We start from the raw sequence: 16,444 nt of genomic DNA, 5'->3' as shown, positions 1-16,444 counted from the left end.
GTACTTCGTGAGCCTATATACCAGGTTTTTTCAGCTAATACTATTAAAATTTTCAGAAAAAAGCTTTTTGGGGTAAAAATATGGCTTTTGCGCAATAGTAGGCACCAGTGTTGGCGAACACCAGAAAAGCGGTGAAACTAATATTAATAACGAACTGTTTAATAATTAGAGTTAGGCGCCTAGTTGCATTTGGATAGTTGTAGCCGCTCGTTTGGTAATAACCATTTCAATTTTTAGAATTTCGAAAACGTATACCTTAGCGCTGTCGCTCCACAAAATACGTCTTTTCCGACAAGTTAAGTGCACTGGAGGGGCTGCTTTGCCTGTATGCTTTCGAGAGCACTTCTATTTTCACACTATGCAGCCAAATTTTCTCGAGCCACAGCGCCGAGGGTAATCGTGTTTTCGCAATTTTAAAAACTGATGTGGCTGTCACTAACGACCGGGTACAAATCACTAATTGCAACTAGGCGCCTAGGCGCGCTTTACTTAGAAAGTTAATTAGTTAAATTTAGTTAACCGGCTTAGTACTTATGATGATTCACCGGTTTTCTGGTGTACGCGAACACTGGTAATTATACTGTTGCGGGAAAGAATATATTTACAGATAGAAAAGAACAGCTGCGAGCGGCACCGAGAACACAGTCCGAACTTCGTTATCGTCTTCGACTCCTCCCACTCGTGCCATCGATCATTGTCGTCGTCGTCGTCTACCCGGCCGCTTCAGGACCCCCGGCTGCTGAAACGCCGTCTCGGCGTTAGGACGGCGACGTATGAGCGTCGTGATAAGGTTTAAGGTGGCAGACGTGTACGATGTCGGTGGTGGCGCCAGAGGACGATGGCGAGGTCTCAGGGCAATTTCATAGTTCACGTCGGTGACACGGCGCACGACACGGTAAGGGCCACGGTAATGAGGAAGAAGCTTCTCGGAGAGACCTACGCTGCGAGACGGCGTAGGTCTCCGATCACCGATCTCACAGCATTTGTTTAGCCTATTTCAATTACACATCTGAGTTTCTTTCATTTATTTGCTAATTGCTATTATTATCATTATTATTTCATTTTATTATTTCATCAGTTGCCGCCTGTGTCTTGGCCAATCCCCCGCAGTGGGTACGCGCCATTTTCTAGAGGACAACAACAACAACGACGGCGTCCAGGGAATGGCGAGTGATCCTGGGGTATATTCGACTGCCTGGTGACGACGGTCGTAGGCGGACTTCTGGGAAACTTGAGAGGCTTGGAGCCTACTACGTGCTATTTGGCGCGCCAGCATGGCCTGGGCGATGGCGTCCCGAGCGTAAGCAGTGGTGGGGACTGAAGAAGGCGGTAGGAGTGTGTCCAAAGGCAAGGTGGAATGCCTACCAAACAAAAGGTAGAAAGGAGAATAGCCTGTTCTGTCATGAAGGGAAGAGTTATATGCAAACGTCACATAAGGCAAGGCTGCGTCCCAATCCCGGTGGTCTGGCGATACGTACAGTACATGGTTAGCATGTCAGTGAGCGTGCGGTTGAAACTTTTCGTAAGCCCATTGGTTCGTGGGTAGTAAGCTGTCGCGAGCTGGTGCTGCGTGTCACACGAACGAAGAATGTCGTGAACTACTCTGGATAGAAAATAACGACCGCGGTCGGTGAGCAGTTGACGAGGGGCGCCATGATGAAGGATGGCGTCTTGTAGAAGAAAATCGGCGACATCGGTAGCGCAGCTGGACGGCAAAGCACGCGTGATGGCGTACCGAGTCGTATAATCAGTTGCGACAGCGATCCACTTGTTGCCGGAGAGGGACGTCGGAAAAGGGTCAAGAAGGTCGAGGCCAACACGGCGAAAAGGTTCAGGAGGTATGTCGATGGGTTGCAGAAGACCGGCAGGCAAAGTGGAGGGCCTTTTCGGACGTTCACACAGGTCGCAAGCGGCCACGTAACGCTTGACGGAACGATACAGACCAGGCCAAAAGAAGCGGTGCCGCACCCGAGCGTACGTGCGGGACACGCCAAGGTGACCGGCTGTCGGCAGATCGTGCAGTTCTTCAAGGACAGAAGAGCGTAGACGTTGGGGTATCACGAGCAGGAGCGGAGGGCCATCGGAGCGTAGGTTGCGGCGATACAAAATGCCGTTCTGGAGCACATCAGAGACGGAGATCGGTTTGCAGAACGGATGCCATCAAAGATAGGTCGTAAAGATGAGTCGTGGCGCTGTTCGTTGGCAATATCGGAAGGATCAGAGATAACTAAGAGGCAGGGCAGGGTCTCAGCGTCTTCTAGGTCAGGTTGCTCCACAGGGTATCGGGATAAACAATCAGCGTCCTGGTGATGACGCCCTGACTTGTACACGGCGGGGTATGAGTATTCTTCGAGGCGCAAAGCCCAGCGACCAAGGCGACCGGTGGGATCTTTTAGTGAAGACAGCCAGCAGAGAGCGTGGTGATCAGTGACAACAGCGAATGAACGGCCGAACAGGTAGGGTCTGAATTTAGCTACTGCCCAGACAAGGGCGAGACACTCGCGCTCAGTAATGGCGTAATTTTGATCTGCGGCTGAAAGTAGGCGGCTGGCATAAGTGATGACTCGATCTGACCCTGTTGACGTTGGGCTAGCACGGCGTCGATTCCATGTCCGGAGGCGTCCGTGCGAACCTCTGTGGGAGATAAAGGGGGTGTCGTTCTTAAGAAGATCGGTGAGGGGACGAGCGATTCCGGCGAAATCTTTGATAAAACGGCGAAAATACGAGCACAAGCCGACAAAGCTGCGCACATTTTTCGACGACCTTGGAAGAGGAAAGTCCTTCACAGCTGGAATTTTGACGGGATCTGGGCGTACACCAGAAGCGTCAACGAGGTGTCCGAGAATAGTGAGTTGGCGGTGACCGAACTGGCATTTAGATGAGTTCAGCTGAAGTCCGGCGTTACGAAACACTGTCAGAATATTGGAGAGGCGCTCGAGCTGCGTGGTAAAAGTAGGCGACAAAACCACAACATTGTCTACGTAACAGAGGCAGGTGGACCATTTAAAGCCGCGAAGAAATGAGTCCATCATCTACCCGCTTCAATACTATGCTGCAAAAGCTGTATTTTTGCCTCGAAAGCCTATTTGTGAAAATTTTTCAAACTGTTCGCTCAAACAGACGGTAGGTTAGGTAAGAAAACGAACGCTACAACTGCTGTTGCAGTGACAAGCTTTTATTCAAAACGTTCTTTTTTTTTTTGCAGACGGGCAAGTGGTGATCACCGGGGCGCCGAGATGTCCTTCCGCCTGCTTCCACTGAGTGAAGAGCATTTCGGAGTTGGAGGTCCCGCGCCTTGGCGAAGCTAGCGTCTGGAGTCAAACCGGAAGGCGAAGAACAGTCGCGCCCTGCGACGCGGCTGGGTAGCGCTGCTTCCACCAGGCACCGTCTCTTGGCGATTTTCTCCTCCACGGCTGACAGCCAGAAGGGTCTTGACTGGAACCAAAGTTGGACCCAAAGGGCGGCGAAGTGGCCGCCCGGCCACCGGTGGTTCACTGCTGGGCCGAGGCCCAAGCCCACCCGTGCGTGCTGAAGCCGAAATTTCGCAAGTTCCGGGGCCGTCACAGCGCGGCGCAAAGGAAGCCGTGGCCTGCTCACTCGTAGGAGCGTCCTGAGGTGGTACCGGTTGCGCATCCTCAGGAATCAGTGATGGCGCGTCAGGCATTGGTGTCATGTCGGGAGGCGGCTGACGAACCTCCAGTGGCTTGGAAGGAGGATGTCCATGGCCGTCTTGGGGCGCCTGCTGCTGGTGCTGCTGGGGTGTAGTGCAGTCCTCGTCCATGGTGCCTGAGAACGTTCTCGGCGCTACCAGTCAGCTGGGGTGGTCAGGCTGGGATCTGCGGGCGGCCTCGCGTGCCACCACGAGCCTGGGGTGCACTTCTTTCACACCTATGGTTGCACCCATGGCTTTTTAGGCAAAGCTGAAGCATATTCGCGCACAGTGATTAGGAATATGCGGCAGCTACGATGTCGAAAGAAGCTAACATTCAAGAATTGTAATTCTCTAGATCGGCACATATTCGCAGAAAAATCAGACGCCTCGGAAATAAAATGAAGGCACAGTCTGTCAGTACACAAGTTGAAGCTGCTACATAATAACTCGCAGTCTATTATCAATTTTTGACGCATACATGTGTGGAAAATCCTCCTCATGCGTATGTGCCATTCTCCAAGGGCACGACAACTGCTTCTGGAAAGTCCTGCCCAGTAGTGCAAGGCTCCGAAAACTTCCCCTTGCGCAAAGGGGCCATGAAATAGCACCTATTGAGCTCAGGAAAACCGCACGAATGATTCCATCAGTCGTCACCGCACCGCAAAAGATTTTAAATAAGCTTCATTAACACCGAAGGTATCGATGATTAAAAAAATACAGAGAATGTTTTCTACAATCGAATCGGAGCGAAAGCAGGGATTTGTGCTACGTTGAAGACGACTGTGAGCAGGCAGTCCCGCGAGACGGAGGAGATGGAAGTTGATGAAAGACGACGCTCTCCAATTCACAGCGCGAGAGTTTGCTGCTGTTAAAGGGACACTGAGGAGAAATTGAAGTTGACTTGCATCGACAGAATACCAGCTCCTGATTACAAAAACGCCATTCATACTGACAACAAAGCTCGTGTAACGTAGAAAAGAGCAAGAACCAAATACAGGTATCGCCGCCACAGGCCAAACTCGCAAGTACAAGCTTCATGACGTCATAGGACAAAACAGTGTTGCTAGAACCAATAGTTCTAGCAACACTAGGACACGAGAAGCCACGAATCACTGAGGCGCAGCAAATGCATGCGCAAATCTCCTTGACGTCGCCAGATGGCGCCACGTACCCGACCTACGTGCGCTCCTGCAGCGCCGGGACCAATCAGCGCCTGCTCACAGCGGTATGCGGGCTCCCGGTATTTCGCTAACGGTAAACAAGGTACACGGTATGCTAAAGGTGTCTATTTGCGAGAACTTCGTTGACGACTTCGAGAACGGGATCCATTTTAAAGCTGGCAAAACGCCGGTGCAAACGTAAACGAAGCGACGGCCGCAATAGCCGATAGATGCCTTCAACGTGCGGCCGGCGGTAGCTTTCTTTTCGGCTGCTGCTGGGCCGCACTGCTGGCCGCCAGAAATCACGGAGTCTGCGTTACGTCATGTGCACATCATGTTTCACGTCACTTAGTGCTGTGTCGTCATAGGAGAATCCCAAGTTTGAATCAGAGCGGCGGGAAAAACTTTTTCAACTTCGAATCCAAATTTCTTAGAAATAAATGCATCTTTCGCTGCCGGCGAAGTAGCAACAAAGCCATGAAATGCCGAACTATCGGATTTTGCTATAAAAACAATATTAATAGAGCTCTCCGCAGTGTGAGGAGAGCTCTATTATTATTGTTTCACGTGCTCTTGCACCACCATACTGCGCGTGCGCGAGGAGCAAGTGCTGTCGTTTTGTTTGGCCTACGTTGGTTCATAACTTAAAAAGGTTCTCAATAATGTTACGGTATGCCTAGGATATTAAAGGACCCCGCTTCACAAATTTTCTCCAGCAAGGATCTTTTAGATGCGTTTTGTGGAAGCTGTGTTGTCTGTTGTTAAAATTTCAATTTCCGCGTTTTCGCGGTTTTCTCTTTCCTCTCTCCACATTTTCGCACTGAAATGTCTGCGCTCCTCCGCCGGCCCCACCCACTCGGCCCCTCTGCCGGCTGCCGACGCGCGCGGGAGTTCACCGAGGGGCGGAGTTTCCGGCAGCGGCCATGGTAGCTGCGTGACGTCAGAAAGAGTTGGCGCGGCGAACCAATGATAGCCCTCCGCTGCTCACGCAACGAGCGCTGCATGACGCGTTGCGCGCAGGTTCGGGTGAAAGCCCGGTGACAGGGACCCTAGCACTGGTCGCCCGGAGGCGTAGAGCGCTTATTTTTGAGGTCTTGTACGCGTCATGAACGCTTGGTGGCCTATAATGCACTTGATGCAAGCATATTATAGCCAACCTCAAACAACCTTTTCACATACCCTTTAAACTGATTCTAAGGACGGCGCAAAAGAGGCCTGCAGGGACAAATGCACAAAGAAGGCGCAGGTTCCGTTGTTTCCATGTGCCTTCGTTGTGTATCTTTTTCTCACGCCGTCCTCAGAATCAATCTCAAAAATAAACGGCAGTGAAATCGAAAGATAAACTTGTGTCAAACTCACAAGAAAAGAACATGATATTCCAGTGGGTTAAACACGGAAGGATGAGATGCATTTAGGGGTGGATTCCGGGTAAGGTAAGATCTCCCCTTACCAGGAGCAAGAAATTTAAAACTACAAAAAACCACTCCTCTTCTTATTTCTGAGAGTGAAATTCGAGAGAGAGAGAGAGAGGAGCAAGCTTTACTGACAAAGAAATGCCAGAGATGCCAAGAGGCCGGCCTCAGTTATAATTCTCTGGCCTGCTCTGCTCCTCTGCACGGAGGAGGAGCGGGGGGGGGGGGGGGGGGTGAGAAAGAGGGTTTTTGGTGCATGTCAATAAGGAGGACAAAATAGAAGTGAACATGTATGCAAACACATCATAAATAGGCCTGATCAGAATCAGAACCATGATGTCAACATCCGCGCTGCTTTAGAAAAGAAGCAGTGCCCGAGCTACCTGGACAGTTTTCCAGCCTTCAGGCCACGTACCCAATATGACGTCCTTCGAGACAGCCCTGCTGTCAAAACGTGCCACTGAAGCGGTCCACACACATTTTTCCCGCGCATACATGGGGGAAACCGAGATTGGTCCACATGCAAGATATGCATGGTGCAATGGGACTGCTTATGTTCACCCTGTGCTCCAGGCCATGGTCCAGATTTCCACGACCGCTTGTCTACCAAGCTGGAGGAACCGGGTGCAATCCCAGCCATGGTGGTCGGGTTTCAATGGGGGTGAAACACAAAGGGCGTCTATGTGCTAGGCGTTGTTAGAGGACATGAAATATCCCCAGGTGATTGAAATTATTCTGGCATGCGTGGGAATATCACAGCTAATGCGGCTGTCCGATACCGGAGATTGCACCCCACTGGTCACGCTCGATATTACACAGTCACACACTCACCTGCAGAACATATATATCCACCGGGACATGAATCCCTAACCAAAGCACAAAAAAGTATATGGCCACAACTACAGATGGGAGTCTCCCCTCATTCAACACGACGCCGCATTCCCCGTATGATATGCCCTGCACAGCCCTTCGGCCACCCTCTACCATAAGCCATGTGCCTGCCAAGTCATAACTCAGAGCTGATACCAATTCCTCATCCTACAGAACAGAAATGGGAGAGTTTGCTGTCCAGCTCAGACCTGCGCCAGCAACGGGAATTAATCCAGGATAGCACTGTTGCCGGCAGCTAATGGGGTCTTGAACTAAGGACTCCGCCCACAGCGCTCACCTTCATGTTAATGGAATAAAAGTTTCCTTCTCTCTCCACTGCGGCATGTCTTTCTCTTTGACTCTCTTCTTCATCCCTTCCCTCCAGGTGCGGTTGAGGTGTTGCCCACCGAGAATTGAGGCCTTTTTTTTTTCACAATGAAGGTGCGGTTGTAATTGTGATGCTTATTGGCGTTGAAACTCTCGCTGCCTCCATTTCGGCCCTCAGCGATGCTCACTTCACGGTACCCTGTGCAGGGACAAGTCATCGACCAGAGGGAACAAATGGTCTGCATCCCTAGTAGAACAAAATGCCGCCACAATGTTGCGTCAATGTCACCAATGTTTTATAATCTTGTACAGAGTTGGTTACACTTAGAGCGCTTGAGCGGTGCCATCTGGTGGAAATAAAGCAAAATTCTAAAGTAGGCACTGACTTTCACTGGTAATACTTGCGCTGGGGAGAAGCCTAATAGACATGTGCACCAACGCCTTACCCGCAGCAAAGCAGCTGCAATAAAATTTAACTTCATTTGCTCCCCATATGCACCGCTCGAGCACTCCAGACAAGTGTGATAGACTCTGCACAACATACTCTAACATTGCAGCAACGTGCCCATAAGTTGGTCAGAATGACACTATCTGCTAACATTGCAGCCACGTGCTCAGAAATTGGTTAGCATAACATACCATCTGCCATCATTGGAACAATATCGAGGAGCAACGTTGAGGCAATACAGCCAGAATTTTTCCGACTGTTGTTACAGCAAAAATTTTTTTTTTTAGTAGGAGTACTTTGCAATGAAACCTCTTTTATTGCGCCTGCTATAGATTGCATGCACCGCCCCATTAATCTGTCAAAAACCTTTGTTTATTACCGACTTGTCACTATCACCTTTGGGACACCCTTCAGTGACAGCTATATAAGCTTGACTCCATGCTATCTGTTCGGAGGTGAGTGTACGAGTTGCATGTAGTACTGTATTGTGGAGCTCGAGTGTTGCTAGCTCGTTCTCGTTGGTCCTAGCAAAACGCCGTGATATGTTGTGAAGCACACCAATTGGCAGGCCTGCATGCTAGTGCAGGGTTGCTGAACTTTTTAAGAATGTCACATTCATGTTACGGAACATTGTGGCAATGTTGCAGCAATGTTGTATATATGTCAAATGCGAGCACAACATCGCAGAGAACATTGCAGCAATGTTTTTGGTTTGGTTTTGGTTTATGGGGTTTAACGTCACAAAGTGACTAAGGCTATGAGAGACGCCATAGTGAAGGGCTCCAGAAATTTCAACCACCTGGGATTTTTTGGGTTGGATCCCGGCCGCCGCGGCCGGGATCGAACCCGCGTCTTTCAGGTCAGCAGTTGCTACATATGTTGTCTTGACATTGCCAAAGAAGGACACTAGCCGCGTTAATGCAACCTAAAAAGGCAATACTGGTGCAGTATTCCAGCAGCAATTTGTGCTACTAAGGATCTGACAGCCGCGGATGGCAACAGAATGAGAAGTGAACACACTTGAAGCATCGTAGGGCCCGCTTCTGTGCATTTCACACGTCCGAGGCACAGAGCCTTCAGCCATTAGGTTCACAGCCCGTAAAAGCTAATGCTACGCAAAGGGTGCAGCTCACAATTCGAGGAGGCCACACACATGAACATAGATTATAGTGGGACTAGAAAAAGAAACAGCTAGACACTCTTGAAACGTTAAAAAAATGACTTGCACGAGCAGAGATACGAAATTCTATTTGTATTCAGTGTTTGGAACTATGTGCAGCATCGATCAAACAGCAGCTGCAACATAAGAGACGATTTTAGGTCACATGCGGCATACAAAAACATGGCAGCTGCTTTCGTCATTTTAAATGGCACCAACCCTTACGCAAGCCTGCACAAGAGTTGGAAGGACAAAAAATTAACAAGCAGCAATTAGATGGCAGTTTTTACATGGCTCACATGACCTGGAGCAAACCATCTGTGATTAGCAAGTGTCCGTCAACCGTTGAAACTAAAGCGGCACGAGAAAAAAAATTAAGTAGTAAATTATTCACGTGGTGTACATGATTACCACATCACGACTTGCATTGCTGTTTTAAGCACCATTCGAAAGAAAAAAAAAATATCCAAAAATGTGGCATGTCTACTTCAAGCATTACAGTGCAGTAGATGAGAGTGGTCCGCTGCCCGTATGAAGAAAAATAAAACCAAGCACATGCTACAGACGAATCTTTGAGCTTTATTAAAAGCCTCTTCCATCACTCCTGGTTTGGCAACAAGTCAGCAAGGAGCATGTTCGGTACAGTGACGCGCTATACTACATTAAGCATCAAGGAGTACCGCGCATGACAACAGAAATGGCACTACCCACATGCTTCTACAACGAAGCAATGAGCAATGCCGACGATCCACAGAAAAGGGCAGCCTCATCCTTGCCTTTGACTGTCGCCAGATGTCGCACCGTAGGCCTACCATGTCCTTTTTATTATTATATGCTAGGCAGTGGCAGGCTAGACGCAGCCAGACCAGGAGAGGCGACAGACAAGAATGACAAGGTTTGCCATGCGTGTAGTGCCTGGCTTACTAACCTGCGCTGGAGCAGCTGGGGACAAAGAGAGTGATTGAGTGTTCTCGTGAGCGACGGTGCAAAAACACGGGGCACCTAATTCCATTTTGTGTTGGCATGGCATGCGAAGCAGTTCAGGCCGTTGCCGGAAGCGACTTGTGGGGCTTAACTGTGAGACCCGAGTTGCTCTTTACATACACCAGCTGCCACAATTAGCAGGTGGCTTCACATAGAGGAGCCTGGTCTGATGCCGTTACTTCCCTTCAGCCAGCAGGCATTCTTTGGGTTTGACAACATGCGTCCTTTGGCTTCAACCAATGGGATTTCACCGCTCCAGTGACATCACTGATGACGTAACTGCCTGAAAACCAATCAAGATTTTCTATGACGATGCCGGGTTTTCGCTCCGGTGAGAGTGCTATGCTATTGTCTTAAAAGCAAAACTTGCACAACCTCCTACCACCTCACCCTCCACTCGGCGCTCTCTTGTCCTGTCGAGGCCAAGCCTTTGCAGGTCTCTGGACGATGCAAGCTAGCCTCAGAGTCTAACGTCATGACACAGTTTATTTTTTTTATCAACAAGCGCAGAGTTTCCACATGCGACTGCGACAGCATAGCATCTGGTGTCCGAGCCGGCATCGTTAGTGCTGCACTGCGCAGTTCTTACGACTAACGTGTTTAATTATGCCCAAGCTCGTTTCGGGAGCATTAAGACAATCTAAGATGCTCTCGACTGGTGCCACGATTGAAACTGGACTTTGGTGTAGGGTAATATAAGTGGACCTTTTAGTGTGCCTATTGCAAGACACATCACAGAGTGCCCACCCAGAGTGCCTATTACCAGTTCATTCGGTGAACCCCAGGCCAAAATTTACACATCCACTGCCCCCTAACCCTCGCCTCTATGGGACACATGAATATGCCGTACTCTGATAAGACAAAAAGTATCACAACAGAATTGCCGCAGTGGAAGGGAAACGACAAGGGCTAAACAATTAAAACAGGTGTTGTGAGTGTCATAGTCTCCACACAGCAGAGATTTACGTATGACAACAGTGCAAGGCCCATCATGCAATGAAGTCCTGCTTCCTTCTAGCTATCCCAGAACTGCCCAAATAAGTTTCGGGTCAATGCGGAAGGTCTTCACAACAAAACAGCGCACTCAATTTTTAGCATGCGCCCTGACGGAGAGACTGCACACAGCAACTGTGAAAACATCCAGTCAAGAGGCAGTAGTTCTGCAGGCGTTTCATGTAGCTATACATTGCAAAAAGCTTAAAGCTATTCTGATACAATTTCACTCTCACACTGATTCAATGGCATCCAACTAATGTCTTGTGGAGTGCGAGATGATTATGATGACTTGGTATTGTATATCCCCATATCACCTCAGACTGCACATTCTTCTCACAGTGCACGCTTCATGCCCCACATGTCCCATTAAATTATCCTGTCAAAAAAAAATCAAAATTCATGAGGAAGCCCGCACTGCCAAGCTATGACTTCCTTATGCCTCAGGCCAACCAAACTTTATTTATATTCTGTATTTGGAACAATGCGCAGCATCGATCGAACAACAGCTGCGACATAAGAGACGATTTCAGGTCACATGTGGCATACAAAAACATGGCAGCTGCTTTCGTCATTTTAATTGGCACCAACCCTTACGCAAGCCTGCCCAAGAGTTGGAAGGACAAAAAATTAACGAGCAGCGATTAGCTGGCAGTTTTTACATGGCTCACATGACCTGAATCAAACCGTCTGTGATGACACACTGCGATACTGACACTAATATAGTGACTGTCTGCCACACAGAATGTCATCTGTATAGTTATCACTGCAGCAAAGGTGACAAATCTCACAAATTGACCATCTGATTCCTTAAAGCCTCAGCTCTTGGCTGCTAATAAGGGTACAGTAGATGGTGTCACCAAAACGAAATCATTTTGATCACTAAGGTATTAAACGCGAAATCATCCCCAGGAACTTTCACACTAGTATTGCATCATTTAAGGAAGTTCATTGTGACTGACCTTCAAATATGCCTTAAGCACACAAAACGCGACAGAAAGGTGAAGGTGACATGCGCTCAACTTATCTTGTCCTGCAACTCGATTCCTGGTTGACAAAGTGGTTCACTAACTAGGTGACAAATGAAACCTTTTCAGTTTGCATTGTTATGGCAGTGCACAGCTATGTCTAAACATTTATTAAAAATGCAATGATCGAGCAGATCACTTTTGTTGAACACCATGAAGTAAGACAAGTGCACCGATTTGGAAAATTTATGGAATGTGAAGCAGCACTGCGCACTAATGTGCCTCTGCCACTGTCTTTGTAAAGCCTGAATTTATATATGAAAACACAATTCATGAGAGTATGCAGCACCTTTATCAGTAAAAAAAAAATTTGGCCCATCTTCACTCAGCACTGTTAGTGCTTGATTGACCATTTAATACAGTGCAGTAACAAGTTATGAAGTGCATCATCATCACAAGCAGAAACAAACAAGAAGTGTTCAGAAGCTCACGATCCCAGTGACTAAATTCGATCTTTAAGAAACAAGAGAAGAAAAGGTCACTGAAGCAAGGCTCACAAAACAAAATGAGGCCTCCCCCCCTTTTTTTTCCTTCTATGCACACAAAAACCACGGTCCAAGCAAGCCCAACAACAGTAGAACCTCGTCAATTTGAAGTCAGCCTGCAGGAAACATAAACTATAAGTGCATATTTGAATAATCGCAAAAGCCATAATTTGGCAGGACAGATACCACTGGCTAATGCGAGATTCAGCGACAGCTGTTACGGTATTTATACTTTAAGAAATGCTGTGGCAGAGAATATGAGACTGGCCTCAAATCTGCGTAGTTCTAGGGCACTTGTTTTAGTTTTCCACACAGTCGCGGCCGATGATCCTCTCCTTGGGCGGCGTGTTTCGCGCCAGCTGTTGCAGATGGACCCTGCTGCATTCCTCCACTCTCGCCATACCCTTCCTCCTCCTACCATAGTTACCATGGTAACCATGTTCCATGGTAACACTGCTACACTCCACTTTTGCCATGCCCTTCCTGCTCCTACCATGGTAACCATGCTCCATGGTAACACTGCTACACTCTGCTCTCGCCATGCCCTTCCTCCTCCTACCATGGTAACCATGTTCCATGGTAACACTGCTACACTCCACTTTTGCCATGCCCTTCCTCCTCCTACCATGGTAACCATGTTCCATGGTAACACTCGCGCCATAACCTTCTCCTCTCGCCGTACTCCCCTTCCATGGCAACCCTCCTCCTTGTAGGGTAACTACCTTCCGGTTGGTTTCCATGGCAATCACGTACCATGTGCGCCTTCTCAAGCTCTCACCATACCCTCCTCCTTCCATGGTAACCATCCTCCTTTTGGGGATTCCTCTACTCTCCCGATGCCCTCCTCTTCACACGATATCCAAGGCCCAGACGGTTACCGTAGTAACCATCCTGGTTACGCCTTCCTACGCTCTCACCATAAAGCCTCATTCTATGGTAACCCTCCTCGTCCTTCTAGTGTAAGTACCCTCCGAGTGGTTTCCGAGGCAACCGCCGACCGGTTGTACCTTTTTACGCCATACACTGCAGAAGCACAACCATGGTAGGAAGTGTAAGCAGGTGACAGGGTCGGACCTCCCTTTCCACGCTGTTTCTGAGTGGCCAGTGCACATTGTCACAAGTGTGGTTTGAGACTTTTTGAGACTTGTCCCCATGTTATCTTTCATATTACGACAGTACATCTCCCTCAGTGTAACTGAATACCGTGAAATCTCGTTATATCGAACTGGTAAAAAATCATAAAACAGTTTGATACAGCCAAAATTTGTAATATAAAATTTTGCCAAAAAACTCATGCTGGAGAAGCGAAATTTAGTCACCAAAAGAATGGCAACTGGAAGAAGCCATTTGTGTAGTTTTCGCACCGTTCCGAAGCCGCTCGCGGCATTTGGGGAGGCCGCAAAAAAACAAGCGGAAAATGCTAGTTAGGTTGACTTTTCTGCATAGCACCGCAGCACACAGCGGTGGCAGGTCAAACGCCAGCTAGGGTGGCTTTCTTGCATGACAGCAGTGTCGTGTAAAAAAGTCGCCAGGACAAAAGCTATCGCTGTTTTCATCACCTCCACTCCATGACAGTCAACGTGAGCAAAGGATGGCTGCTGGAAAGCTACGCAAACGAGTACCGACCACCTGTCTATCTGTTGTTCTCATCATTATATTTTCACTGGCGCTGTTGGAAAATCGAAGATAAAGCATCAACTCTGGCGTGAACGCATTTATAGAGGTAAAGCCTGCAGCCTGCCAACCGGGCAGGCACAGCTTAGTGCTCCGCAATTCGATATAGCCATTTTATGGCAAACCGCATTCAGTATATAAAGTAAGAGATGCATGTATTTGTTAAAAATATTTAAGACCATTTTGATATAGCCGATAATTCATAATAGGAGCGTTCGTTATAACGAGGTTTGACCTTAATTACAAAGCTCGTTCCCACTAGTTGGTAAAGACTGCCATAAGGCGCTCACATGTGTGGGGTGTTGAAAAGTTTCATGAAAGATTTGCAGGTTGGAGTGCCATGTTTTCAATCAAGTTGGCTGTTTAGTTTTCCAAGTACACACGCACACCTTTAGGTCTGCACTTAGGCACAGAGTTAAAGTTCTGTACTGCAACACTTAGCACAAAACCATGCATATCGTTTGAAGCTTACTACGGGGAAAAAAATACTGTGCACACGAATGCTCACACGATAGCTCATCGCGGAGAAGAAGCCAAGCAAAAGTTAGCTTAGCAGAGTGATTTCATCTGCCAATCGCTCACAAATTCATGAAATGTGTGATCATTAGCAAAGAGCAAGGAAAAAACAACTCAGAAGGCCAAGCATTACTAGGAGACTCAGAGATAAGCGGCAGCATCTGCCCGCATCAAATGCCTCAAAGGCTGCAATCAAAGTCACTATATTATCCATTTGGCAGCATACCGAATGCCTGAATTATTGTGGCAAATTTGCAAACATTGCCACACTTTTGAACCACTTGAACTTTTGAACCACTCGCTCGATTTCACTTAAACTTGTGGGGCTAGTTTATATTACTGCTGGGACCACCTCGGCCAAATTTAATTAATATAGAATAAGTATGAAGCACGTTATGCAACCGTTGTGCCAAGGATGACTATGCTTGCTTAGGAAAGCTATTGTTTGAAAAATAAGTGTAATTTTTCTAACTTTTTGTGTTACGTGGTATTGGGAGTGTCCAGAGCACATAAATGTGGAATTATATTGCTTAGTTCTCCTATATTTTGAAAGAATGGTACCATATAAAGAATGACATTGGATTTTCATTTTGCATCAATTTTTTAAAGTCATTGTTTAGTTTGAAAAAAGGGAAAAAGTAGACAAACTGAGCGCACAGTTGTGTTCTTCATAAAATTTTGCTCCAGAAAACCTGCTAGAATACTAATATTATCAAGTAATACTGAATGATAGTTTTTCTAAGCTGACAATTTACTGAAGAAACAGGAGATGAGAAAAATAAAATGGGATGATTTTCAATCATGTGAGTCTATTTTAAGCACTACAATGTTCAAGACAAGCCCCCAGCTGAAGAATAAAATATGGCAGAGGTGGTCCCAGCAGCAATATTCACAAGTTTCAATGAAATCGAGCAAGCGGTTCAAAGTTCACTCTTTGGGGTAGTGTCCCTCCTTAATGATAACTTTGATTATACTGATTTCAAATTATCGAGGTTTTACTGTATGTACAGGAAAAAAAAAAAAGACGTCAAAACAAACGGTCCATCAGGACAGCATTCACTCAGCACCATCTACTTCTGTCTTTTGCCTCTTTTGCGCACTGGCACCGTTTTCAGCATCTGCACTGCTGTCCGCTTCTCGCTTCACAGAGGAGGATGGTTCCGAAGCAGCTGATGCTTCTGCGGAGCCGCTTTTTGCTTCCTTCTCTTCGTCCTCCGCTTCTAAGAAGTCGTCCCACTTCTTTAGCCGCGCCTCCAGCTCCTCTTCCGTCTCGAAGATTTTGTACTTTGTCCGGCCGTCCCACGTCTCGGCCGACAGCTGACGCTGCGCGAACCACCGTCCGTTCATCCGGCTGATGCAGGCGTCCGCTTCCTCGGGCTCCTTGAAGGTGATTGTTGCAACACCTTCTGGATTTCGCTGGAAAACATTAAAAAACGAGCAAAAAGAGTGGATTCGCTTCATAGAAACAAACGCAGTCGCTTAAATCTGATCTTCGAAGTGTATTTTGTATTTCAAGTCCACAGTGCTTCAGCTGTCACACAAACTGGAAAGCACAGAGGTGTATTTTTCTCATAAAGTGCTTTCCCAAGAGATTACTAGAGTGAGAGAGAGACTTCTTCCACTCAGAAAATACACAACCATATCAAAGTGGTTCAAAGTTATCTCGCTACCTGTGCACTGTAAAAAGCTTGCAGTCAGGCTCCATCAGTAGTTACAGTGCACGAAAATTCATGCAG

General features: G+C 47.6%; 1 protein-coding gene across 1 annotated transcript in view; it reads right to left on the bottom strand.

Moving 5' to 3' along the window:
- Nucleotides 1–9,587: 9,587 nt before the first annotated feature.
- barc (RRM1_TatSF1_like and RRM2_TatSF1_like domain-containing protein barc) overlaps nt 9,588–16,444 on the bottom strand; it is a 43,075-nt gene continuing 36,218 nt past the window's right edge. The window contains exon 7 of the mRNA XM_089572165.1: nt 9,588–16,124. Within this exon, the coding sequence (XP_089428291.1) occupies nt 15,765–16,124 (360 nt within the window). The 3' untranslated portion in view covers nt 9,588–15,764. The remainder of the gene's footprint in view (nt 16,125–16,444) is intronic.

Source organism: Amblyomma mixtum, chromosome 2, assembly GCF_055824585.1.
Source record: "Amblyomma mixtum isolate Tamu chromosome 2, ASM5582458v1, whole genome shotgun sequence".
Classification (NCBI taxonomy): domain Eukaryota; kingdom Metazoa; phylum Arthropoda; class Arachnida; order Ixodida; family Ixodidae; genus Amblyomma; species Amblyomma mixtum.
The sequence above is the reverse complement of the archived record's forward strand: the minus strand, read 5'-3'. Positions and strand labels throughout refer to the sequence as shown.